At 45.4% G+C, this 26,942-nt stretch overlaps 1 protein-coding gene across 2 annotated transcripts in view; it reads left to right on the top strand.

Moving 5' to 3' along the window:
- Nucleotides 1–246: 246 nt before the first annotated feature.
- kirrel1a (kirre like nephrin family adhesion molecule 1a) overlaps nt 247–26,942 on the top strand; it is a 31,681-nt gene continuing 4,985 nt past the window's right edge. Inside the window, exons 1-14 of one of the 2 annotated variants that reach the window (XM_084003308.1) lie at nt 247–480; nt 16,299–16,448; nt 19,704–19,853; nt 19,945–20,102; nt 20,196–20,346; nt 20,686–20,791; nt 21,185–21,333; nt 21,457–21,584; nt 22,505–22,631; nt 23,447–23,547; nt 25,389–25,605; nt 25,916–26,023; nt 26,263–26,390; nt 26,677–26,790. In XM_084003308.1, the coding sequence (XP_083859434.1) occupies nt 435–480; nt 16,299–16,448; nt 19,704–19,853; nt 19,945–20,102; nt 20,196–20,346; nt 20,686–20,791; nt 21,185–21,333; nt 21,457–21,584; nt 22,505–22,631; nt 23,447–23,547; nt 25,389–25,605; nt 25,916–26,023; nt 26,263–26,390; nt 26,677–26,790 (1,833 nt within the window). In that variant the 5' untranslated portion in view covers nt 247–434. The remainder of the gene's footprint in view (nt 481–16,298; nt 16,449–19,703; nt 19,854–19,944; nt 20,103–20,195; nt 20,347–20,685; nt 20,792–21,184; nt 21,334–21,456; nt 21,585–22,504; nt 22,632–23,446; nt 23,548–25,388; nt 25,606–25,915; nt 26,024–26,262; nt 26,391–26,676; nt 26,791–26,942) is intronic. The other variant, XM_084003309.1, reaches the window with a different exon arrangement.

Genomic DNA, 26,942 nt, shown 5'->3' with positions numbered 1-26,942 from the left:
TATCTTCCTTCAAAAGAAAAGAGTTTAAGGACAAAAGCTGTGCAAGCTTTTATTTTGAAGGACATATTCTTTATTTCTAAGTATGAAACATATATTTCTCAAATTGTTCTATCAATGTATACTGTGACTTGACGAAGGTGGATTTTATTGTGAAGGAACTGACCGGATGTTCCCGGTGTCGTCGCTGCTAGCTTAGCGCCTCAGCGTAGCGTAGAAAACGGAGAGCTGGAGAGCAAAGAGGAGAGAGGTGGAAAAAGCAGTGAAATGCTGTAAAGCCGAGCGAGTCCAGCCGAGTCAGAGGACAAACGAGGAGGACCGACGCAGGAGGATTACTCTTATTTGTATCATTACTATAAAAGTCAGTAAACTCCCGCTTTTTGATGCTGTCCTCACGGAGGTTTGAGCCAATAACGGACTTATTGGTCGGCTGAACCATGCAGAGGCTGCTGCTCCTGAGTTTGGTGTTGAGTTTTCAAACTGGTAAGACGGCATTTCTCTCCTTCCCAGCGCCATAATACGCAGCGAATGTTTGAATGTGATGTGTGAAACCGCGGAGGCTTCAACGCGGACCGAGTCCGCCGTTGGCGTCTTCAGAAAGAGATAAAAAAAAAGCCACGTAACGTGATTTCACAGCATTCCCATATGAACCGCAGCAATGGATCACCTTAGGCGTGTGTGTGTGTGTGCGCGCGTGTTCGTGCACGTGCAGCTACGTGTGAGCGACCGAGCGCGCGTGTGACAGCGTGTCCGCACCGCAGCAATGGATCACCGCACTTTTTTTTTTCTCTCTTTTTTTTTTTTAATGATCATTGTCGCACGCCTCCGCACGCGTGCGAGTACACGCGCTCGGTGGGGCGCGTGCGTGCGTCCAACTTGAACATGACTGGTGCATGCGCGCCCACCGGGACGAATGACCTTTTGCGTATGACAAACCTTCGGTGCCGTTATTCAGACGGGCCGTGGTGAGGCGCTGAGGACGTGACGGGAATGACAGTGATTGACCAGCGCTGCTCTACATGCCAGCAGCACCTCCACACTGCTATCTGTCTGAATGGCGTGTCAGTCAATGGGACCACTGCTACCAGCCCCTGTAGTGACAGACAGCTTTCTCCCTGTCTCACCCCCTCACACACACACACACACACACACTACCCCCTTCCCCGTCCTCATGTCCTACCTGTGTGTCTGACACACAGCCCATTTTCACCCTCTCTGCTGCCTTCCTCCGTGCATTTCAACAGCACAATGAGGCGTATGCAGCAGCAGAAGCACCCATGCATCTGCCCCCCCCCCCCTCCATACCTGTGGGGTGCCAGGTAGGCTATTGGCTTATGATGATCACAGCTGTAGTTGCTGGGAGACGGGAGGCTGGAGGAGGAGGAGGAGGAGAGGATGGTTGTAATTTCTATAAGCTACCTGTTTGATCGAGCCACATCTGTGTGTGTCGTCATGGCAGCGCGTCCACAGCAAACCTCCCTTTTTTCCCCCTCCCTATTGTCTACCTTGACTGACCGAGAGCGTGCACACGGCTGGCTGCTGGCCGGGCCAGTCCACCACTTCATCAAAGGTAGGGGGGGGGGCGTGTTCGGCGAAGGGAAGGTATGGAAAGGGATGATGTCACCGTGTCTGCCGGGCTTTGTGTCTCTCAGCCGGGCTCGCCGTGCTCGGCATCCACCCATAGCGTGTCGTTGGGGGTTCACACAAGCACACCACGATACACGTACAGTAAGGAGCAGGCTTCTTTTCAGCGACTAATCAGGAATCCACGTATGACACAATCTGTCGATCCCCCCCCCCCCCGCCGCCTCCATCGAGACCCTTTCTTACTGTCACATGCTGTTGCCCTGTTTGTCCACTCATAAACCGTTCAGTCCACATGACTAGCTCCGTAACACTTGCAGATGTGTGTGCACACACACACACACACACACACACACACACACACACAAAGCCTACGTACATGTAGCCATGTGTCCTATTGTCTGTGTTACGACTGTAAAGTCCGTTATTACTCCACACTCTCGACCACAAAGACATTTGCTCTCGAAGGCCTTCCCGAAGACGAGATTAGCAGCGTTTTGTTCCGTGAGATTTGAATGTAAGGATATATGTTGAACTGTGCATTTGGGTTTGAAAAACAAAAGACGGAAAGACGGAGAGAGGGAGAGAGGGAGCTGAAATGAATATCAACCTCAAAGGAGAAAATACTTGCGTTGAGTTCGGGAGCATTTTTCTCAAGAGCAGCCAGTCTCTTATCTCTTCATTAGACAAGTAAAACAGTATTTCATGGTCTGTAATTTGCATACATGTAATTGCCTACTAGTGCTAATGATTGGATGGTTATTAGTGGAGCAGCTAATTAAAAGCTTTGGTGAATCTGAATGTTTTTTGAGTTATTTAGATTCACTATAATCTCCATTAGCAACACCCCTGGAGTGATTGATTTCGTACCCCGGGCTTGTATCTACATAGCAAGCTGATAATAAGTCCAGCTATTAATGCAGCTGTTAAATGTTACTGCACGATCCCTCATTGCAAACACACGCCTTGGACTTCCTAACGAGCAGGAGAGCCCTGTGGTTGGACTCGCGGCGCCGCACCTACGGCCCAGTCGGTCCAGGCTCAAACGCTGACTCGGACAAAGGCTCCAGTGCAGGTGTGCCATTTGTCAGCCTCTGTGCTTTTGTGCGGACGGAGGCTCCACGCTCCGGCCCTGAATCACACAGCTGTGACTCAGACCTCAGACGCTTTCCTGTGTTTGTGTGCAGCAAAGGGAATATTCAGATTTTGTAAGAGTCGGATACATATTTTGGGGGGTAAAAGGGTTGCTTGAGGAGCGTTTGATCAGCACGGTTGTGGTTTTAGGACTATATGTGTAATGTTAATGACTCAAAGTGGGTTGTATTAGCTCAAAAAAACAATGAAGAATTAGGAAAGCCTTATAAAGGACGCAGTGAGATACTAAAACACTGTTAAATCTGATGATTTACTACATTTGATGCATTATTGCCAGTGATTCCCATTTTAATCTAAATTCCAATTTTTCCACTTTCGATATATCTGTTCTTATACAGTGACTCTATATACTGCTAGTACACAAAATCTGGGCAAACAAATCCTCTATCACACAGAAAGTAATGTGTTTTATGTTTTCGGGATAAATAAAAGAACAGAGTCGTAAGTCGGAGCTAATCTTGTAAAGTCAGACCTCCGTGTCATTAAGCTCATGCAGATCTAGGGAAATTCAAACATTAAGGTTGATTCGTAAAGGATGGGGCATAGTGGGCTGTAATAACCACTAAAACGGCACTGGGGAGGACCAGTTCGTGCTCAGATAATGGCTGGGAGAGATTTAACATGAGCAGTAGTAGCTGCAGGTGTGGCTGATGGAGGAAAAAAGTGCCACCTAGAAACTCCAACTTAACAAAATCCTCCAATGAGGGTCTGGTGGATTATGGCTTATAGAACTATTACAGTCCCATGAACCTTTCTGAAAGCGTTCTGCCGTGGATTCAAGGCTAACCAACCATTTTGTGCTGCTATACTGAACCCTTTCCGGCTCACGGTGTAGATCTGGAGTGACATATGTAGCGAGGCAGAAGTCTGTTTTTAATTTCGATCCCAGTGTGAGCGGGATACGGCTCCGGAGCATCCTACCGTTAATACGCAAATTCGGGTCACGTTTTTTTTAACGGGATCTGAACGAAGCGTATTTTTCCGAAAAGCATCTCTAATTGACATCAGCCACTGAACGCAATCACTGAACCAGTTGTAAAGCTCAGTCTGGGAATGGAGCCCGTAATGTTATAATGTACATCCGCGCCTGTTGTTCCCCATCGGGTTCAGTTCAATCAACAAATTCTTGGCATTTCTGTCCCGGCGGGTGTTTGTCAATGTGTGACATGGTGATTGCTGCTCTGTTGGTATGTTTGTTTAAGGGCATTCCTCTGGACACGGGTGTCCTATAATGCTTTTCAGAAAATGTATTCATTATCAAACTTCTGGTCAGATAAATCCAATCAAAAACTCAACAGCTACATAAACGTTCCTTAAGTGAAGCCCCAGGATTTGACGGCACCATAATCTGATTGTGTTTGACAGGCCGGGGGGCATCGAGTTATAAATAGACGAAAGAGAAAAAAAAAAAAAACCCACATCCCCTTAAAAATGTTTCTTTATGCAGAGTCCCCTGAGCAAGAGAGGAACACTTTATCACATCTGACTGAATCTATTGACCTTGTTTTCACAAACAGCACGGCCACATTCTGCAGCGAGGACCAATTTGGGGTGATGGAGAGGGGGGTGGGGCAGGTTACAGCAAAAGTTGTTTGGGGGAGAAGAAGGGGGACAAAAAGGGATAGACTTGCGGGCAGGTGGGAGAAGTCTGATGGGGAGTGATTGGAGTTTTTTTGGGGGGTTTGTTTTTAAGGTGAGGGGGGGGGTGTATTGTAGTGTGGGAGGAGGGTGTGCTGGATGAAAAGAGAACGCGAGCCGGGAGAGAGGAGAGAGGGACGAGGAAGAAGGAGGAGGAGGAGTGGTCGGGAGGCCAGCGGCAGAGAGAAAGGGACTATTACTCAGGCCTGACTGCTCCCTCAGAGGGGACAGTGAAGCTGCTCATTCAGACAGAATATGGTCGAGGCCGGTTCAAAGGCTACATTTGCGCTGGAATCTGGAGTGATTGAACCCACGTCTGAGGTGCCAGCCGAGCTCTTTCCTGCCCCGTCCCCGCCGAGGTTAATTGGCATTAATCGCTGTTGCTGTTAACTTTCTTCTTCGCTTCTTTGCATTTCTCTCCCAAACATGAGCTTTTTTTTTTCTGCCTACCAAAGTTCATTCTTTCCCTCTCTCTCTGTCCCCTCCTGGACTTTTTTTTTCAATCTGATTCTTTCTCCTCCTCCTCCTCCTCCTCCCCCCACCATTACTTCTCCCTCTCTTTCCATCTACCCCTTTCTCTCTCTTGCTCTCTAATAAGTTCCAGATGTGGTTCTTGCATTCCTCTGGTCGGTGGAGAGAGAAAGAGAGGAGGGGAGGGGGTGGTATGAGTGGTGGTGGGGAGGCGGTGGGGGAGGGGACAGGAGGAGAAGCACATGAATTAAAACAGGGAGCGCATGATGAGGAAGAGGAGCCCATGTACTGTAACACACACACACACACATGCACTGGAAAACATGCGTACGCACAGAGAATGGGGTAATGGGTGTGCGTGTGCGTGTTTAAGGGAATGGGGGAGGGGGGATATCGGTCCTGTAACCTCAAAAGTTTTGGGACATTCTCCTCCTCCTCCTCCGTCCCCCCCCCCTCCTCACCCCCTCCTTCCACAGGAATGTGGCTGAAGCTGATGATGTCACTTCATTTCTCCGCTCTCCCAGTTTCTGCTCTTCTACAGGGACAGGGCCGAGAGAGAGGGAGGGAGAGGGGGGGGGGGGATTCAACCTACTCCATCCATCTTCCCTTTACGATAACAACATTAGGGTCAGCCGTCCAACTAAATTGGTTACCAAAGTACGGCCGTCTCCTCGTCATGTAATATAACAGCCTGGAGGCTAAATTGTTGCCGACTACAAATAATGAGTGAGCCATCTCTTAGCAGTAATAATCGTCAATGGCCTTTAAATACAGTCATTAAAACCATTTTGTGCAGATGCATTATTTTGTCGAAGACGGCCACTGTCAGCCTAACTATACCCTGGAGGTTTACCTTAACCTAGTGTACTCATGTTATTACTTCCACCTTAGGCTTTCCTCGGTTTTAAATCCTCTCATTTCATCTTGATGGATACTCTTTGTGTCTGAATGTGTGGACCATGGGCATTAATGTGCTGCTGTAACAGGATCCACTCTTCTTTTCTCTTTTGGAAGTTGCCTCCCTTTTCAGCCACAAAAGCATTAGTGAGGTCCAACGCTGGGGCTGGGTGATAGGACCTGGCTTGCATTTGACGTTCTCGTTCATTCCACAGATGGATGACGGGGTTAAGGTCAAGGCATCTCTGCTGGCAAGTTCTTCCACACCAAAATGGGTAAACAATTTATTTGTGGACCCTACTTTGGTTGAGTCCAGACCAGGCTGCAATCTCCGGTTTTGAAAAGTGAAGCCAAAGCTGAAGTGCCTTAAACTTGCATTCTCTCTGCTGGCCATCAGGTGGTGACTCCTCTGTATACTGTACTGTACAATCTATGAGAAAATGACCCTTAAAGTGCCAAGATGGTAAAGGCCAAAATCCAAGATGGTGACGGCCAAAATGCCGAACTCGAGGCTTAAAAACCATAGTCCACAAACCAATGGATGTCATCCATTTCTTACAGTCTGTGGTCCAGACCTTTGAATCCGCCCTCTCCACAACAATGACGACATGAAACAAGAAAGTGTTGAAACAAGAAAGGGACAAACGTCACAAAAATTGGAAGCACACTGTTGTCTAAAACTGTACATCGAAAGGGATAGTTTGTTATTTTCCCACACAGGAATGCATGACAAAAAGCAGTTGTAGCCCATTAACTACTCAAGAAAAACAAGACAAAAAACAAAAACAGTGGTGTACTTTTTGGAATTGGCATCAGGAGGATTTTAACAGCAGCAACAAAAACATCTTTGGATCGTTAACATGGCCAGCATCCCAACATTAAATATTCAGAGAAACACTGTCCATCAACTTTGACAATGTTTGATGACTAATGCAGTTTGAGTCCACCTCCTCATGTCCCATCAGAACCCAGTGGTCTGTCCGGCAGTCCGTCCATCAAGCAGTCCCCATAAAGAGACGACCTCCCGTTGCTGGGTTAGCCTTATATAGACATATAGAGTCTTATTTCATGTATACTATTTTCCTGTTACCACACATCAGACAGCCAGGAGCATGCTGGGTAGTGGAGCCTTAGGTCCTAGCTGGGTTAGCTTAGCTTAGCTCCCAGTGACTGGGTGATTGGCCGTGGGAGGGGATCGTCTCAAGTTCCCCCACTCTTTATCCAATCCCCAGACTCCCTTTTCAGATGTTGGTGAGTGTGTGTCATATGCAATAAGTGCTCCAGTAATAAAAACAAAAAAATAACAAATTAATACAAATCCATGGCAGCTACTGCAGTATATGCATGCTCCTCCATTACAATAGCAAAAAAACCTAGAATTAATTGTTTTTCTGAAAAGATTTTGGCCCATATTATTCTCCTCATTTATCACACCAGCGGTTCTCAACCTGGGGTTGGCACCCTCGAGGGGGTCATCAGATGGTTTTGAAGGTATAAGAATATAGTAGACCTCTGTGTTTGCTTTCAACAAAGAAGCCTCCTCTTCAAAGTGACAGTTGCACTGGTGGCGATATTGGTGAGGGCCTCTGTATGAATATTACTTTGCTCCAGGAGGTCAAGGCCCCTGGCTTTTATTGGATGGTTTGTGACAGATGACTTTGCAAGAAGCTACGGTACATACCAATAAAATAAGATTACCCTGGATTGAATTAAAGCAGACCTTGGAGGAGGTGATTTATCGATGGGACGCTGCTTGTAAAAAGTCCTGCTGCTGGATTCCATTACCATGCCGTAGTGTAACGTGAGGTGGATCGGCAGGCCATCTGTAAGCTGTCACAGCTGATGGTGCAGATGTTTACGTGCTAGGTCACGTGGCATTTGGAGGCAGAGTGGCTTTAGGAATGGGTCGCTGCCCAAAATCAATGGGGGACTACTGCCTGGAATCATTGATTCATTATGATATCGATTGTGCCGGTTGAATTCTGTGGCGACCCTTGTGCTACACACTACACAGCGCACTGCTGCAGAGTAGCAGCTTGATATGTATGTATCCCCTTGTTCAAGCTTATCCAGAGGACAGCTATTGTTAGTTCTGGTCACCCTTGGTTACAGCAGAGTATTCTTTGTCTGCCGCTCGGCATGTTGGCCGCACAAAGGCTCGTGGATTACGAGCGGCGGGCCGGCTTTTCAGCACTTGAGCATATTCATGTGCCCGTAATATGTCAGATGCCTCGTCCGTGAATTATCATATTACCCACCACTGATCCTGGGGTTGCCATGGCCACTGTGTCTGTCATTGTGTCAGTGGTCCTCACTGGCTGTAGCTATGGTAACAATGTCTGTAACAGGGGTTTAGTACAAATAAACCTCTTCAGATGTGAGTGGAGCCTCACAGACACAAACACACACACTGCCCGCACAAACATTCACGCGCACACCTCGACGGGAGTATGCGCTCTCATGCACATGGCGCTATCAGAGTGGACGGACAATGGCGGAATAATTTCCCTCCCGCCATTTCCAAATAAACCTGTTTCCACAGCAACCATTTTGATAGTAATGGGGAGAATAAATGAGAGGGCAGAGTGATGAAGGGAAAGAGAAACTTGGAAAGGTAGCCCAAGGAGGGAATAAGGTGCTGGGTGGAGGGAAGGAAGAGTGATCGTTTCTAAGTAGATGCTGGTCAGACAAAAGCAAGTGAATAGAGAATGAGAAGGGGGCAAGGCCACAAAAGGGATGAAGAAAGAGAGAGGTCGCCGACTGCTAGTAAGGGGGAGGACGGCAAGGTAAGGTGACAGAGGAAGGGAGCGAGCAGGCAGACAATGCGGCAAACAAAGGAAGGAGTCTGTGTCTTTCTCTTTCTGGATCTTTCTCCCCTCTCGGCCCTGATCTTCCCTCTGCGCCGTCCCCACCTCCGGGAGTCACCTTTGTGTTTGAGTGACATGGTGTCAGCGGACTCAGTGGGACGCCTCCTTTCACTCGCTACTTCTCTCCATCTATGTCTCTTGCTCGTTCCTATAGCGCCATCGCCATGGTTACGGGTTAATATGGCCGTCCTGCGAGGCAGCCATGTTGTTGAGAGAAGGCAGGCACAGGTGGTAGAGTTCCCACAGCCGGATTAATAGAGGGAGAAACTCCATCCCCTCTTGTACTGCATATTTAGAGTTTAGAGCTGACAGAGTATGAATTGACAACAACGATCGAGGATTTAGTACTTTTCTCTGTCTTATGTCAGCAGATTGAATATCTTTGGGCTCTGGTTGAACAAAACCAGGAGGCAATGTCCGGTTGCATTCTCACTGCTGGCCATCAGGGGGCGACTCCTTGTCGGTTTGTATGGAAGTCTATGAGAAAATGACCCTACTTGTCTCTTGATTTATTATCTCAGTAAACATTATAAACATGGGTTTATGCACTCAATTGCTAGTTTGGTAGTATTTAGTAAATTATGGTCCATTTAGAGTCAAATAGACTATAAAGCAGGGTATGCTTTGGGGCGTGGCTACCTTGTGATTGACAGGTTTCTACCCCGGCATTGATGTGTGTAGTCTGTGTTTTATCTGTCAAACTTTAACCCTCACAGCGTGTTTCACTTCCTGAAAGTTAATGATGACTAAAATGTGGTATTCGATTGTACTTCACCCTTTCATGTTCCAAAAAACCAGATGCCGATGTCCAAAACAGCCTAAAAACTGTAGTCCACAAACTATATAAGTACATAGTTCACATAGTCATCATGACATCACCCAATAGTCTAACAAAAGATTCAAGAGGTCATGGCTTCAAAGACATTGCATTGGGAGTTTTTTCACCATTTTCTGACATGTAGGCTGGAGATGAATCACTGAGTCAAGGATAAAAAAAAAAAGGTTGAAAACATACGTTATATTTAGACATTTCAAGGTAAAAGGAGATCTTGAAATTAGCTATGAAAGGTCATTTTTAGCTATATTTCACTAGTGTTGTGACATTTAAAAATGGGACGATATTGAAATTCCATGTTACATTTATCCTGGCAAAAATAATTGCGAATCAGAATATTATCCTGATTATCATCAAAATATCCTCAAAACTCTCAAAATGGCACTTAAACATGCTACATCACAGATAAGACACGCATCTTTTTAAGTGAACAACCCTTTTACCAAATAATCTTAAATAAGATATTCATAAATCATAGGGTCTCCCTGCATAAATAAAGGATAAATAAAAAAATCTATGATTGTATACTGTAATAAAGGTAGACAGCTTTTTATGTCACTAATAATGGAAATCCACCACAATCAACTTATCAGTTTTTTATGATCGTGATCAACAATAAAATCCCACGTAATAAGTCATAATAAGCCTGCAATCCTCAAAATGTATATTTCTTCACATAAAATATTCAAGATGCATTGTCTAAAAAAAGCCCCTATGAGATATTTTGACAAGTAATTAGACAAATATACTTGGTAAGATTTGCCGTGTTTGTTGTGCATAGCGTGGATGTATAAATAAGTAACATAATAGTGCCTAAACCATATAAACATTCATAAAAATGTATAAAGGCTATGTGAATAAAGAATGGATACAGTAACAATGCACTCCAGTTCTGTACTAAAAAATCCTCATGTTTCCCGGTCATCTTTTTGGGAAAACAAAACTAGTGATTTGAATCAGTTTTCTGAATTTAAAAACTCCATCAGTAACGTCCGATGGATCTTGTGCACACGCTTACAGACGCAAACATCTGTCAGTCACGGACTGACTGACGGACTGGCTGACGGACTGACTGACGGACTGACCCCTGGACGTATGTACAGTCATATGCAGGAAACGATGGGCGAAGTGAGTGCCGCATGACTCCCGTGTCTGCAACTTTGTCCTGAAACAATGATGTCATCCCCCTCCGTTACACTTCACAGCTCTGTGTCTGTGGACCTCGCTGTCTCTTTGTTCCCGTTTTCCTGCATCTCATTTTCCGGCGGCCCCTCCGTAACGCCGACACATCGGCCACACGCGGCGGCGATATGGAATTAGACAGATAACAAAATCAATTTGGAGCGGATTGACTAACAGTGACGGGAGTGGGGAGGGGAAAAGAGAGAAATAATGAGAGACCAGTGCGGCCCGCCTGACTATTAATTGGATAGGTGGAGGGAGGATGAGGTCATTGAAAAATGTTTTTTTTCCCAGAAAAATGGATGTACCGAGCACTGGGGAGGATTTCATCAGACACAGATGCACATACGCGTGTGCGCTCGCAGACACACTCGTACAGAAAACTTTTTTTTTTTGGGCAGTTACTTTACACGTCAGCTGTTGCTATGGTGACGCAAGTCTGTGATCCAGCCAAAGCGCGGGATTGGCTGGAGAGGAGTGAGGGAAAGGGAGGCAGAGGGACTTTGTCAGAGGGGTACAGAGGGGTTCGGGGAGGGGGCCAGACACAAAGATGATTGCATCGATGCAAAACAATCCATACAAATGCCATTTTATTTAATAGCATCTGACTTAATGAGACTGAATACCTTCAGTGACGCTTTCCCAGAAGCCTCCACTGCACGGCATCACGTCCAACCTCGTCTCCTGTCCCAAAGACAAAGGACGAGACGAGCCCGTGTTTGAGTGCTGTAAAGCAAAGCTTTGACATTCACCACCTACCAGCAGGGTGTGTGGCAAATTAAGAAACAGGGCATATGAGCAGCACACTTACTAAAAATAGCTCCAAACATCTTTGCATGCGTAGACCCTTTCAGTCATTTTCAGCAACAAATTGACGGTTCATTACCTTGCTATTAAAACACCTTCGCATGGTGCGAGAGGTGCTCATGGGCTAAATTGCTGTGGTGGTTCACACTATGGCGGCGTGTGGCCATGCTTTTGGTGAGTCACCCGGCCAAGCTGTGCATGCTCGCCTTTGGCTTTGTGTCTGCTTTGACAAGCCGAGGTTGGTGTCGCACTGTCTGCAGGGGCTGTTGTCCTAGGCCCCAGCTTAATCCTAATCCCTTTACAAACTTTGACTAGGGCTGTATTTAATCCTAGACTAAACTGAGACCCATTCCCAATGGGGATGGAGATGCTCCGCTCCGACGGTTTAGTCTGAGTCGCGGTGTAAAACATGTTCAGGAAACCGCCTCTACGTGTCGATTATACGTTTGGGGCTGTGGTTGTGTTTGTGTGTGTGCGCTGGTTAGCCCATGTGGTGAAGGTTAGGTCATCTGTGCTGCCTGTTTTTGTGTATGTGTGTGCGCGTGGTCATGGTCGCAGCTCTCTGCGACCGTGGTCTTTGTGTGGACAGGGTGCTCGGAGTCTCCCGTGGTATCTTGGGGATCAGTGACTCAAGGAAATCAGGACACACTCTAAATTTGTCACTGCAGCATAACCCACATAATGAAAGAATACAAGCTCCCTAACGTACACTCTCATGTCTTGCCTTTGCTTTGACTGCTCTTTGCGCGTAGATTTCCTCCATCAACACACACACACAAGCGCATACACTCAAGTTGACAAGTGTTAACGGGGTAATATGGAAATCAGAAGGCGATGAACACATGTTTAAATGAGTCAGTGTTTTCAGTCCTCAGCCTTTTGCATGGGTGTTTTTCTCTGCAGATTGTTTAGCCTCCACTCAGGAGTGTTCAGTTTGGATTATGTTTGTGGTTTACTGAGGCAGTTGAGGGAATACCTCCAGTGAGCATATCTGAGGTGGTGGAGGAAAGGATTTGCTTGCCCTCAGGCTATTGTCAAGGTTGCGTGGTAGTTTAAACCCAGCTAAAATCTCGTTACACCCATGTTTGTCTGAGAAAAGGCTTTTCAAGCTTTGACGACCTAAGATGTTATAAATCCATGCTGTACATTCTAGTAATTAGAATTAGAAGGTTATTTTTTTTATCAAATTAGGGTGCATACAGGAAATGAAAGCAAAACAAATCAATACTGTCTAGAATTACTTTTTGTTGTTAATGTTAGTTTTTCAAAAGATCTTGCTGATTATTCATTCTACAACTTAAATACCACTCCATCACTGCCATACGTGTTTGAAACTGTGGGGCCCGGCCAACTGACATTGACATTTACATGCCAGATTTCTCAGAAAATAAGCATATAATTTTATGTGGATCACATGACTAAGGCCTGTTCGATTAATCGATTTTAAATCGTAATCGTGATTATGTAGTTAGGACGATGTTAAAAACGTGAAAATCTTAAAATCTATTTTTTAGTTAAGTTAAACTTTATTCATTCATTTTTGTTTAATGGACACACCTTAAGATACATGTGAAAGTGAGGTTTTTCTCTTAATCCCAAAGGGATTGGGTTTTTTTGTTTTTGTTTACAAGAGGTCTACAAGAAGATAACATGGAGCAAAGGCAGATGGCAAAAGTTCATCAATTTAATTGTTCTTTACATTAATTTTTTTTGTTTGATAAGAGCTAGGTTTGCACTCAAATCCCAATAGGGAAATAAATAACAATAACAATAAAACAATAAAAAACAGCATATTTGAAATAATTTCTTTGCCTTTTGTCATTTCACAAAATAATTGTAATCGTAATCGAAAATCGGATTTTGAGAGAAGATTTTATTTTTGGACAAAATCGAACAGCCCTAACATGACTACTATAATAATAATAATAAATTACATTTATATAGTGCTTTATATGGTACTCAAGGTTGCTTTACATGCTGCCCTATCAAAACTAAGTAAACAAATCTTTGTCTGTGCAGAGAATTATCACCTGACTCTGTGGTCCCTTTCATATTTCAGAGGCGTGTTGGCATTCAGTAAATTATTGGGATTTTGCTGCTTGCAACTTGTTCTCCGTAGCAGCAGGCAGTTGTTTCCAGTGAAAAAGCTCAAACAAACCCACTGTTCACTACCTCCCCATCACCAAATGGCAAAAAGACAACATTAGCAACTCGCTGGTAAGAATAGTGAAGCATTTTAACTGCTAAAGAGCCACAAAATGTCAAGAAGGGAAACATTCTTTCGAAAAACACCCCTTTTCTCTCTTTCATTTAATTAAGACTAGTTGAATTCACCTAATCGGTCTCAGTTAGTGTTTCCACTGTCCTGATAATAACCAACCCTGGTTTAATAAACATTTAATTCATTGAATTAGATGTGAAAATCTATGTTGGCCCTTCCTGGCCTTTGTGTAATTCTAGGTTGCTGAACGAAGTCTATCACTGAGCAGTATTGTATTTCTAGACCTGTCTGCACACATCCTGCTGAGCAGCAGCTCACAGTCATTCTTCAGAGGCTAGCCATTAAATGAGTCAAATCAAATGACTAAAATACGTTACAAACCAAAGGGTGACGTGACGATGACTACGTCCACTTCTTATATACAGTCTAGTCTGTTTGAAACGTCACCTTGGGCCCTGACTGCTGACTTGGGTCGACGCGGCAGAAAATGCAAGTTTGAGCCAGCTGAGTATGGCTGGGTGAGTTTCTCTATGATATTAAATATTCAAGACAAAATCAGCAACAGTACAATTTAAAGTTCAGAAAAAAACATCTATAGTGAGTGTATTATCTACAGTAAAACAGACGGGAGTACCAGCATGTGAACAAAGCAATGTACTACTGTGGATGGGGGGACCAAAACATTTTTCAGTACTCTGACAAATATTTTCACCGCGTTACTTTGAGCTATAGTGACGGCTGGCTGTTGAAAGTGTGCATTCTTGTGGTGAATTTTCTCAATGTTTACAGTTAACAGACTTTGTGACCTACATGACATGATTCCTTCCCAACTTTTCATAGCCAATTGTTTTTGCTATGTTTGTTTATTAATCTAGTTCATTTGGGTGTTCCTCAGGGAGCAAATTAAGGGCCGCTGTTATTATTATTTTCGGCTCAGTGCTAAATTATTCTAGGTATGCATGCTGCAAAGCTCCATCTGCATCTGATTCCCTTTCCACTGTGTTTCCTCGCACATCTCCTTTATCTTCGGAATATTAATGCGCTGCTCTGTCAGAAGGCATTGTTATGATTGGTAAGGAAATCTTTTTGCATGACTGGATTCTTTTGTATTATGAGGCATATTGTACCTCTGCAAATCACACCAAATCTGACATGATAGGGGGAGAGTGCATGTCTGTGTATACGAAAGAGAGGGGAAACGTGAGAGATAGGGACCGAGGGTCATGATGGGGAGGCGGGCGGTGGGGGTGCAGAGGAGACATATGGCAGTTGTTAAAAAATAGTGAGAGAGATGGGAACCTTCAGAAAAGCGCTGGAGGGCTCAGAGGGAGAAGTGTTAGGGAATGAGAGAGGGAGTGTACGGGAAAGAGGGAGGTGGAGGGGGTGATAAAAAGTGGAGAGGAGAGGACAAGTGAGAAGGAGACATGTAAATGGTAGGAGGTGAAGAAAAGGGAGTGAGGGAAAAAGTGAGAGAAGAGAGAGAGAGGGGGAATGAGAAAGAAAGAGAGGGAGAGAAAGTGCTGGAGGGCTGATATTTAATGTGATAAATGAGTTGTGACAGTCCGCCTCTAAACCCCTTCCAACCAGCGAGGAGGAGGAACACAGAAATAGAAAGCGTTATGGGTAAAAGGACATATACAGCATTATATATGTATATAGAAAGAAGGAGGCGCATTTAGCACATGCTGTGGTGGAGGAGCGGTGGAGGGAAATCAGTGCAGGCAAAAAGGACGTTCATAGACAGCATTATAGATGTACAAAGTGAAGGAGGCGAGGGGGGATGCATACATATCGGAAAAAGCAGCGAGTGAAGCAGAGCAATTTGGGTAAAGGACATACAGCGTTCTAGAGAGAATGGAAGGAGAGGTAATGGCAGAGGAGGAGGAGGAGGCTATGTGCAGGATCGGGTTAATGATCTACTGTACGAGATTCTTTGAAATAACAAGTGGGAGAGGGGAGAAAAATGGAAAGGGAGAGACGGAGTGAAAATTTAAAGCGAGATGACGGTGATCGCCTCTCTCTCTGTTGTACGTGTGTCGCGTCTTCAAGGGACAGCTAATTACAACTTGTCATCGCGCGGCTTGGAGTTTTTTCCCCCTTGTTGTTTGGAGGCGGACGGTGGGCCAGCACAGCGCCCGTCTATCTGCTGTGGTAGTGGACGACAGACGAGAGGGAGAGTAGACAATGACGGCCACTGTAGTTTTGGTCGTGGAGTGGAAGCCTGGGAGGTGACTCATAGGGAGGAATGAAGAAGGGAGAAACAGAGGGAGGCGGGAGAGGGAGGGCTGGGGAGTTTAAAAGTCAGGAGAAGAGAAGGGGTGTGAAGAACCCGATGGCTGAAGTTGGCTGTTTGATCTCCCGCTTCTTCTCTCCTGAGTCAGCATTAACCACCTCTTTGTCTCGTCCTCTTTCTTCTTGCTCTTGATTTCCTCTTCTTTGACACCTCTGTCTTTTCCGTGCTGCTCGGTTAATGGCCGCAAGCCAACGTGTGATCAAAGATGGCATTCCATTTCTGGGGGGGGGATGCAGTTTCCAATCAATTATCCATAAAACCACAGATACAATAACATGCTGTATATGCAGTGGTTTTTGCAGTAACTCTACAGTCTCTAACTTCTCCCTGTCTTCCCCCCCATCTCTCCAGTGTGGACGGCGAGGTTCTCTCAGGAGCCGGCAGACCAGTCGGTGGTGCGGGGCCAGAGGGTGATCCTGTCCTGTGTTGTCTTCAACTACTCAGGCATTGTTCAGTGGACCAAAGATGGCCTGGCTCTGGGCATCGGAGAGGACCTCCGGGGTGAGACATCATAGTCAGGCTTCCTTCGCTCTGATCAGCATGTGACTAAGATGCCTTCTTCAAAACTGATGCTGATACTTTTAGATTGGAGCCGCTTATGGGCAGAAAGCAAAAAAAAAAAAAAAGAGAACAGAATGAAGCATGTTTAATGCTGTAAATGTTGTGAATGTGTGGAGTTCGTTCTGGTAATCTTTAAACCACTGTTGTGCTACGTTTCGTGGTCGAGTCCAGAGGGGCCGACAAGGGGCTATTTATGAGCTCTGCATAAAATTGGATATTTTCGACCCAACAAAAACTCCAAATGCAAGAGCGCCAATATTGCAGCGTGCATGTCGACGATACCCGGCGTTTTCCCACCAGGGGCGCTTGTGTCCCAGGGCGTACTTCTGCAGTCACCGCGGGTTATGTGGATAGATTATGGAATAACTCAGCTAATATGAAACCATTCTAACGCCATGTTAGCAGCTTTGTACTTATTTGAGCTAAAGGCTAAATCAGCCGTATATTCATTGTCACAATAAAAACCTCCACTTACATCGGGCTGACTGCACAGCACACCATTTCCTCGCCCTTGACTGACAAATGTATGCTGACTAGATAATTTTTTTTTTTTCAGCTAGTTTGAGCCAGCAGAGCAGTTTTGGCAAAGAGACATTAGAGGCGACCCCATCACACCATGTTGTGACAACCTGTGCACTTATTCAGGTTGATGAGGTTAACTTTGGCCAGCTTCTTCTGCACATATCATCCAATGCTTGATGGGAATCTGAAGCACCCTTGGGCACCCTTTACAGATTGACACCATTCAGCTTGGTTGCCGAGCATCACATCATCATCACCGCTGTCATGTCATCAGTGGGTGGCGACTGACTGGCTAACATGTGTTATATCCGTCAACTAACATGCGTAGCCCCGGCGGTTCACTCCAGTTTGTCTTTGTGTTTTTTCGTCCCCGGCGATGAAATCTCCAGTTTTGATTTATTAAGTCTCCCGCCTGCCCGTCTGTCAACAACAATTTAAGATGCAGCTTGTGTGACTTTGACAAAACTTGGGGGATGTGATGCATCTCATCGCTGCGTTTTCTGGATGGCACAGATCAGCCCAAAGGGGGCCGTGCAATTACCGGTCAAAGCAAGTGGGCATGTTTTTAACTGATTGGTCCAGAGGGAGACGGCATCATTCACGACACGCCGCTGCCTTGATTTTTGTTGATGTTGCTGTTGTTGCTGCTTTAATATTCCCTCTTTCTTTTTTTCGTATCCTTCGCAACGCATTTTCCTTTCCTTTCTTTTTCCTTCTACTCTCCTTCCCATCTACTGCAGGCTATGATTTTGGATTTATTTTTTCATGGCCTTTGTAATCATCCTCTCCTCTCCTCCCTCCCCTCCTCTCCTCCACTCTCTCCCACTGTCTGTCATGCTATTCCTCTGCGACCTCCTCATCTAAGCTCCCTTGTTCCTTTCTCCCCCTCTTGTTCTCCTTCTTTCAGCTGCCTCTGTTGCACTGAGCCCTCTCTCCTATTCTTCATTTAACTTGTCTACCTTGTCTCTCTGTCTCTGTCCTAACCCTCATCTAGCTTGACACACACACACACACACACACACACACACACACACACACACACACACACACACACGCTCAGCTCACGCTCTCCTCTTTCCGTCAACCCTTCTTTCCCTTCTTTCTCTCCCCCTCTCCGTCCTCGTCCGTCCCTCCCTCCCTTTCTTCTCCCTCCCTGTCTGTGAATCATATTGTTACTGTAATGGTCCGGTGCTTCAAGCCAAAGCTTTTAAATAAAAACGTGAATGAACCCTGGCCGCTTCATGCACACGTACACATACACACGGTTGTGTGTGTGTGTGTGTGTGTGTGTGTGTGTGTGTGTGAGGCTCTGTCCCTCTGCCCCCCCCCCCTATTCTCTGGGCTTTTCATAGGCTTTCTCGCCCTCAACATTTCACATGCAAATGCACGTATATACAAGGCACACACACACACACACACACACACACAGATGCATGTGGGAACAAGGACACACAAGGTTAGGCGAGCAGCGAAGCTGAGTTGGGCCGCCGCACATGGAGACGACAAAGAGAATTTCACATGCGATCTACGTCTGGGCAGCAAACATGAATTCTGCGCCGCGGACTGGAGTCGATTTGAGTCCTCTAAAACGTTGCTGTCATAATGCATTCGTCTCTTCCCCCCTGCTGGTGAGAGAGAGCATGGATGCCACCTAATGGTGAGAATGTACAGCAGCGACACAGCTGTGGCAGATGGGGGAAGGGAAAGGCTGAGCTGCGTGCGTGTGTGTGTGTGTGTGTGCATCATGCAATTGTTTGAATGTGTCTGTCACATCATGTGACCATGTGTCTCTCTGTTGTCAATTATCCTGATGAAGGATATTTTTTTTCATGTATGACAGACCGGATGTTGGCTGCGCTGCGTGTTGCATTTTAGTTTTAATGGTCTGTGGGAATCCTGAGACGTGACACATTAGCAGTTTGTTTTTGAGAGTTTGATTATTAAAGACATAAAGACATAAATTCCCCGGCAGCATCAGCACAGAGAACAACGGGAACAATAGGAAGAAAATATCTTGATTAGCACTTTTGTTTTTGTGGACTAAAACACAAGCAGAAGGTGAATTTTATTTTTTTGTTGTTCTTTTTGACATCTGTGTCACTTCTAATATAATCACAATAGACGATATGAAAATCTCATGTCATGATAATCTTGGCCAAAATAATTACAATTCACATCATTATCTGATAATCATCTACATGTGCTTAAAACATACTTTCGTTAAGAAACAAATAAGACACATGTTTTTTTAGGGAACATCCTTTTTAATAAAAAACAATATTTGATTGTATCTTAAAGAGGATGATCATAAATCACTCGTCTCTGCATAAATAAAGGACAAATCAATAAATGCTTTTTAAAAATGTATTTTTGGATGCTGTGTTTTTTAAATGAGGCTTTATTTCTCTCTCTACCAAAATAAAACCAGACAATGTTTATCAAGTCAGATTCACGATTATCCCGATAAGGAAAATTCACCATGATGTAATGTGTTTGTTTAATTCTGATCTGCGATAATATCTTCATCCCATCACTAAATCCCATTGTTTAACTTGTAACTTGAAATCGATATAAAAAGCCACCCAAGTCGAATATACAATCCATCCCGACGGCCTGAATCTTATGTGTGAGCTCCGTAAACTGGGATTAATAATCCGTCTGAATGTGTCCCAGCCTGGCCCAGGTACCGTGTGCTGCGAGTGCAGGAGCTGGGCCAGTACAACCTGGAGATCCTGTCCTCCGACCTGTCTGACGACTCGCTGTACGAGTGCCAGGCCCCCGACGCCGCCCTGAGGTCCAGGAGGGCCAAACTCACCGTCCTCAGTACGTTTGTGTGCATGCCTGTCAGCGCTTGTGTGCATCAACACCTGGAAGACGTCGTGCGTGTTTCTAACACCCTCCTCTCCCGCTCCAGTCCCCCCAGACAACCCGGTGATCGATGGCGGTCCGGAGGTGTTGCTGAATGCGGGGGAGTCCTACAACCTGAGCTGCGTTTCTCGCGGGGCCAAACCGCCGTCGATGATCGAGTGGCTTAAAGACGGCCTGCCGGTGGACGGGGCCGCCAGCACCACTGTATGAGGGCCGATCTCACCACACACATTCATGGGATTCAGGATCGTATCTGTATCGCATGCTTCATCAATGCCTCTCTGCTCCATCATCCAGGAGGTGCTTCCAGACAGGAAGAGGGTGACCACACGCAGCTACCTGCCCATCCAGCCCGTCGACACCGACACCGGGAGGAACTACAGCTGCGTGGCCACCAACCTGGCCGTTCCCACCGGCAAAAGCACAACCGTCGCCCTCAACGTCCACCGTAAGCAGTCAACTACGACAGACGGAGGCTGATCGCAACTCCAATTATTGTATTTGCAAAAAACATTCACATTATCGTTGAAAGAATTCCAGTTTTATCACAGTATATGATCGCACTGCTCAGCTGATCACCGCACACATGAGTGTTTTCAACATTTCGGACGCGTTAAAAGCGGCACAGCTTCACATTTGGAAACATAAAACATCTGCCAGCTGCTGAATGTTTTATCGCTATTACTAAGTAATGCATGGCAGCCATTTTGCATCCGACTGTCCTCCAGATTGTAGCATATATTAGATGCAATAAGGCTGTTGTTATGTGACTCTCTCTCTCTACCAGATCCGCCGTCAGTGACCTTGTCTATTGAGCCTCGCTCCGTCCTGGAGGGGGACAGAGTCACCTTCACCTGCCAGGCTCACGCCAACCCTCCTATCATGGGCTATAGGTGTGTATCCACATACGAGCACATTCTCATTGTCCCTGGGCAGACGTTTTTTTTTTTTTTTTAGTTTTAGTTTTAAAGGTTCTTTAGAGTGTTATTACAGCAGCAAACAACGATTTGCTATATAAAGATATAGTGGAGTCTACCTGAGGAGAGAATGAAGTCTGGCTTGCCGTTCTGCACTCATATGTGTCGCCACGGAAACATAGCGCCATGTTGAGAGCCGTGTTGAAGCAATAGATAAGGTTGGAAATCTGTAGAGAACCTTTAATATGATTTGTGGTTCTTTATTTTGAATAGAGCGTCTTAAATCCACCTTAATTGGCCAAAGGAACATATTAATATTCACGGTTTGGTTGTTCTCGGGTTCTCATTGTTTCAATGTTTCATCTCCAGTTGGGCTAAAGGCGGCGTGGTGCTGCAGGGCGCCAGGGAGAGCGTATTGACCACCAAGGCCGACCACTCCTTCTTCACCGAGCCCGTCTCCTGTCTGGTTTTCAACGCTGTGGGGAAGACCAACGTCAGCATCCTGGTGGACGTTCACTGTGAGTCACGCACCGCTCATCCGTCTGGAGTCAGAGGGATGAAACGGCATGTTGTTGCCTCCCTTTCCCTCTGAGCAGTGCTCCTACTGCGTTATTACCTCTCGTTTGTTTCTGTGTCTCCAGTCGGTCCCATTCTGTTGGTGGAGCCGCAGCCGAAAACAGTGGATGTGGACTCTGATGTCAGCCTCAACTGCAAATGGGCCGGGAACCCTCCGCTCACACTCACTTGGTTCAAAAAGGGTTCCAACATGGTACGAAGCAAAGAGCCCACGCTCTCCTCTGTTCTCCTATTCACACTGTTTTCACAGTTCACTCTTTCTTCTCCCGCGTTTACAAAAGCAGCCCGTCGTTGAGGGGCAATGTCTGCACAGCGAGGTGTCTTTCTTCTCTTGTTGGCGACGATGGCCTCGTTTTCTCCTCTTTCATCTTATATTTTCTTTTATCGCTAAGGTTGGATTGCATTTAATAAATTAAATGGCTATAATATAGTCACATAGCTAAATCTGCCCACCATCAACTTTTATGTTCACTAATGAATATGTTATGTCTCGTTGGTTTACTTCAAATGAAGAGAAATAATTCTGCTTTTATGGGGGTTAAAGCATTCATTAGCTCTCGCTGGCGGCTGCATTTTGTTACCATTGGAGAGAGCCAGGATAGCTGTGTCCCCCTGTTTCTAGTTAAGCTAATTGTCTTTAATTTAACTCTAACTCTGTCATGCCTCTAAATTTGAATCTACTCAAAATGGACAAACAATAATAAAACTAAAACTGTCACTAAATGAAGTCAGGCTTACACCTACATCGATGTTATCAGTCTTGCTCAGGTATTTCTGTCTCTAGCTGGTTACGAATTTAGCCATAATTTCCCCACAGCTAATTTTCCAATGGATGTGGTTGCCAGGCAACTGCAAAACCTTTGTGATGGGTTAAAAGCGTATGTGCAAGTTTGCATTGTTAGCCAGTTAGGGTCAGAGTGGTGGGACACACATACTCAAATATGGTCAGATGTGCAAATATGCACCATGATCTGTTACAATAACACGTATACATGGGGGAGGTGCAACACATTAGCCTCTACTTATCTCCATATGGGCTTTTATTTAGTGTATCCCCTCCTGTTTAGCAGATCTGTCTTGTTTATATGTGTGTCCTCTCCCACTCCCCCACAGGTTCTGAGTAACAGCAACCAGCTGTATCTGAAGATGGTGAGCCAAGTGGACGCCGGCCAGTACGTGTGTAAGGCCATCGTCCCACGGATCGGAGTCGGAGAGACGGAGGTCACGCTCACCGTCAACGGTCAGAAAACATCCACACAGTTGAATGGAGCAATGAGTGCTGGCCATTTATTTAGAAAATAAAACAATTCCTATTGATTGGCTTGGTAAGGTCTATGAGCCTCATGAACCATTCGTAGTGATTCAGTTTTTAATGTTCTCTTATGTACAAACACAATTTGCCATCAGTCCAGACCTGTCATAGGAGTCATGTGCAATTTGAATTCTGAGCTAATATTATTTTAATGTATTCATATAGCCTAACGACATCACCACTCATTCAAATGAGTTATTGATGCGATTGTACAATATCAATATGAACATCTTAAATGATTCGCCTCCTGGCGTCATCGATCGTGAGACGTTTCTCATATGGAGCCATACTCTAGTTCAGCGATAGTACGACGCTGGTGAGACGGCAGGATTACTCAGCATTACTCCTTATTCGTCTCCATTCTTCGGTTTTAGCAGCTCTGCGGTTCCATATGACTTTCCTTTATGGATCTCCAAAAGCAGGATTCAGTATGGGACATATGGGGCAGGACGCGTAGCCTTATTGGAGCGTTAATTATGCAAATGTGCAATTCTCATGAGTGGCTACTCATTAAGCACAGGTGGCATTCACCATGTTTACGCAGGCCATTTACAGAATTGTTAGGAGCATTTGCTGAATCTGACGTTCCACACCCCTCCACAATAAAGTACGAGGAAGTTGGAATCAGAACACCAGAAGGTTTTTTTAAGGGGAAAACACACCAGGCTTATATGATTTTTGCGGTTTGTGACATTTAAAGTGTAATTAATTGTATTCATTTATTCCGTGTCCTCTCGTTGCAGGTCCCCCCCTCATCTCCAGTGAGCCGGTCCAGTATGCAGCGAAGGGGGAGAGAGGAGAGGTGAAATGCTACATAGCCAGTACACCTCCTCCAGATAAGATTGTAAGTGAAAACATGAATATAAAAAAAAGTGCGATGAAATATTTCTGGAAACAAACCCACAATGAAAATGTTCACATTTTATCCCCCAAATCAATTATTCAGATGAAAAAAAGCTGAGCTTCGATCACACGGAGCACCGGGTTGTACCTTTTAGTCTGACAGCCATTTGTGTTTCACTGTTACTGTACCGTCCTGTTCTTAAATGGCTCCTCTCCTGCACGGTGAAGGCTTTTAGGCACTGTCCCTTTTTCTTTTTGAGTGGTGACTCACCCTTTAAACTCTCACAGAATTCCCCTCCATCCCATCACACAAACAAACCAACACTAACACTAAGCCGCTCCGCTTTTAGCTCCTGCGTCAGAAATCAGCCCGGATGCTTTCTCCACTCGGCCGTATCGGCGCGATGCAGTCGTAGTAGTTCCTCTGTGACTGATCCGACCTGACTCACAGTGCGCCGCTCCTAATGCAAGCGGCGGAGGTCGGGACGGAAAAAGATTTATAAAATATAAAGGAGTAGAGAGGAACAGTTGTCCCTGTAAACGCCACAGCCGAGAGATTATCCTCCTCTGGAATAAGTGGGCAGATTATGGGAACATGTGGGCTTATGCATAATTAACTGGCCTTCGTACGGCGCTTCAATGCTGAATAATACAGCTGCTTTTAGTGGCTTTAAAACTGGAGAATGTGCAAGATTCTCGCCGGCTCAGTCTGCAGAAACACGCTAACTGTTGCTGGTGTGAGCAAGTCACGCATGATGTGTGTGTGTTAGTGTGTGTGATGTAGATTTACATGGTCGGTTTCTGTCGTGGCAGACCGATATTCACTGACATTAACTGCTCTTTTCTTAAAGATCATATCGACCGTTATCACGCTGCTGTGATGCAATAGATGAACCCTTTCTAACGGTTTCTTTTTGTTTTTCCTTTATTTAAAAGAGTTTGAGTGGCGACATATAGTGTCATGTGATGTGTTTCTGGTGCTTTTATACGCTGACAAGAATAACTGTATGTAGACGCATTTAATATGGCAGACTAATGTGTTCACCCATGAGTGCATTACTGCATGCATATGACTTGACTGTGGGTGATTTGATAATTTACTGTATAATCGTGCAGCAGTTAAAAAAACTATTATAGCTCTGTTTGAAGAGCATTGGTTTCACTGGGAGACGGCCTGTTAATAGCAAGGATTCATTGGTTGATTCCAACCAATCAAAGTGTTTACATGGCATCAAATATCTATTCAGATAGAATTAATAGAATTGTATCACACGATTTACCCAAGTAGAAGTAATCCTTCCCAAATAGCACTCAACCATAGACTGTCTATATGATGTGGACTACAGTTTAGAGGCCTCGGGTTTGGCATTTTTGCAATCAGTGAAGGAAGTGACCATATTTGGACTGTGGAAGAGTGATGGGTGGATCTGATGAACACAATCTTACTAGCTTCATAATCCAAGGTCAAGTGTTAAAGTCATTTTAGTAGCTAACTGCATTGGTAGCGACCTGTCAATCACAAGGTAGCCCCGCCCCCTAAAGCATCCCCTGCTTTCTGGTCTGTTGGACTCTAAATGGACCATAATGTACTAAATGAACATCATGCTGGATTGAAGAAGACTTGAAACTAGAGATTGAGACCATAAACTCATGTTTACTGAGATAATACATCAATGGCTCATATTCTCATAGACTTCCATGCAATCAGACATATTTTTGCACCCAGAGGAGTCTCCCCCCGATGGCGTCTCTTTTCAGAACTGGAGGTTGCCGCCTGCGCTCAACTGGTGGTGATGTAATCCAACATGGCGTCCTGTGTGTGTGTGTGTGTGTGTGCTGTAGGTGTGGGCGTGGAAGGAGAACGTGTGGGAGAAGGAGAAGGGGACGCTGCTGGAGAGGTACACGGTGGAGCAAAGCAAGCCGTCCGCCGAGGGCGGCGGCGTCCTCTCCACGCTCACCATCAACAACGTGATGGAGTCCGACTTCCTGTCCACCTACAACTGCACGGCGTGGAACTCGTTTGGCCCGGGCACCATGATCATCTCACTGGAGGAGACCGGTGTGTTTTATGAATTCATCAGTTGATCGTAAAATAGTCTGACAAAATAGTTGCCATTGTTTGCGCTGTTAGCACCGTTAGCTGCTAGCCACCGGTGCAGTTGTTAGTCCCTCAATCAGAGATATGCTATGAATTTGGAATTTTGCACCTTTATCTGGTAAAAACGAGGTTTATTCACTGGATAAGACAAAGTCCTCATATGTCATTTATGTTCGTATGATGTAGTTGTATTTAAATAAAAAAAAACCTTTTTTTTTTGCATCCCTAACTGAATCCCTGTCTGTGTCTCTCTTCTTCTCCCTCATTTCAGAGGAGGTCTCAGTGGGGATAATAGCTGGTGGGACGGTGCTCTCCACCATCTTCCTCTTCATCTTCCTTCTCGTCCTTGTTCTGATCTTCTATCGGCAGCGCAAAGGCAGTGAGTCATACTCTCCATGTGCTTCACACATACAGTGTAGACAACACGTATAGTAAAGCATGTACGGTAATCTCTTCGTCACTGGATCCAATAACGGCACACCAAAGAAAACGCCTCCAGCTTCCTCTCAGCCGTATGGATGCGGGTCCCCTCTGAACTCTCTCCTCCCGCTCGTGAAAACACGCCGGCCAAGGTGCGAGTGTCCAGCTGTATTCAACGTTGCCGTGTTTTGCTTCCAGGTCGGCGCGGGGTCACGCTGGGAAAGCCCGACATCAAGGTGGAGACGATAAACAAGGAGACCCACAGCTTAGAGGAGGACTCCGGCAGCGTGTCCACGGCTTCGCGCATGGTAAAGGCCATGTACTCGGTGAGCAGCAGTGGGGTGTGTGTGCTTGGGCCGGACACTGTTTATTCAGCCTGTAGTTGTAGAAAAAAACCTCATATTAACTCAGTAACCTCTCCCTACGCCACACACCGTACCTTTTGACTGCAATCAAACTGTAATGTAACATTTCCCCTGTAATTGCTCCTTTTAACACTTTTAATTCCATTTTCTCTTTTCCTGTCATACTCTGTTGCCTCCTTCCCTCTTCCGTTTTGTTGCGGCACCTTCTCTCCTCCTTTTTGTTTTGTTTTGTTGTTTGACGGTTTAGTTTCTCCCCTCTGTGTCCTTCTCTCCTTCCAATCAGCCCTTTAAAGATGACATAGAGCTGAAGTCTGACCTCCGCAGTGACACCCTGGACACCCGCCAGGAGTATGACCTTAAGGTGAGCTCATTAAACCCTTGTTTTTATCCAATCAGGAAGCAGAGTGTTGACACAGTCCTCACAAACTGACTCTTTTTCCTACTAAAAGCCTAAAATGATCAAATACAGAGAAGGGTTGCAATCGCAGGTACAGAAACGATAGAATAAAGTCA

Source organism: Eutrigla gurnardus, assembly GCF_963514095.1.
Source record: "Eutrigla gurnardus genome assembly, chromosome: 23".
Taxonomy (NCBI): Eukaryota; Metazoa; Chordata; class Actinopteri; order Perciformes; family Triglidae; genus Eutrigla; species Eutrigla gurnardus.
This window is presented reverse-complemented; position numbering and strand designations above follow the sequence as displayed.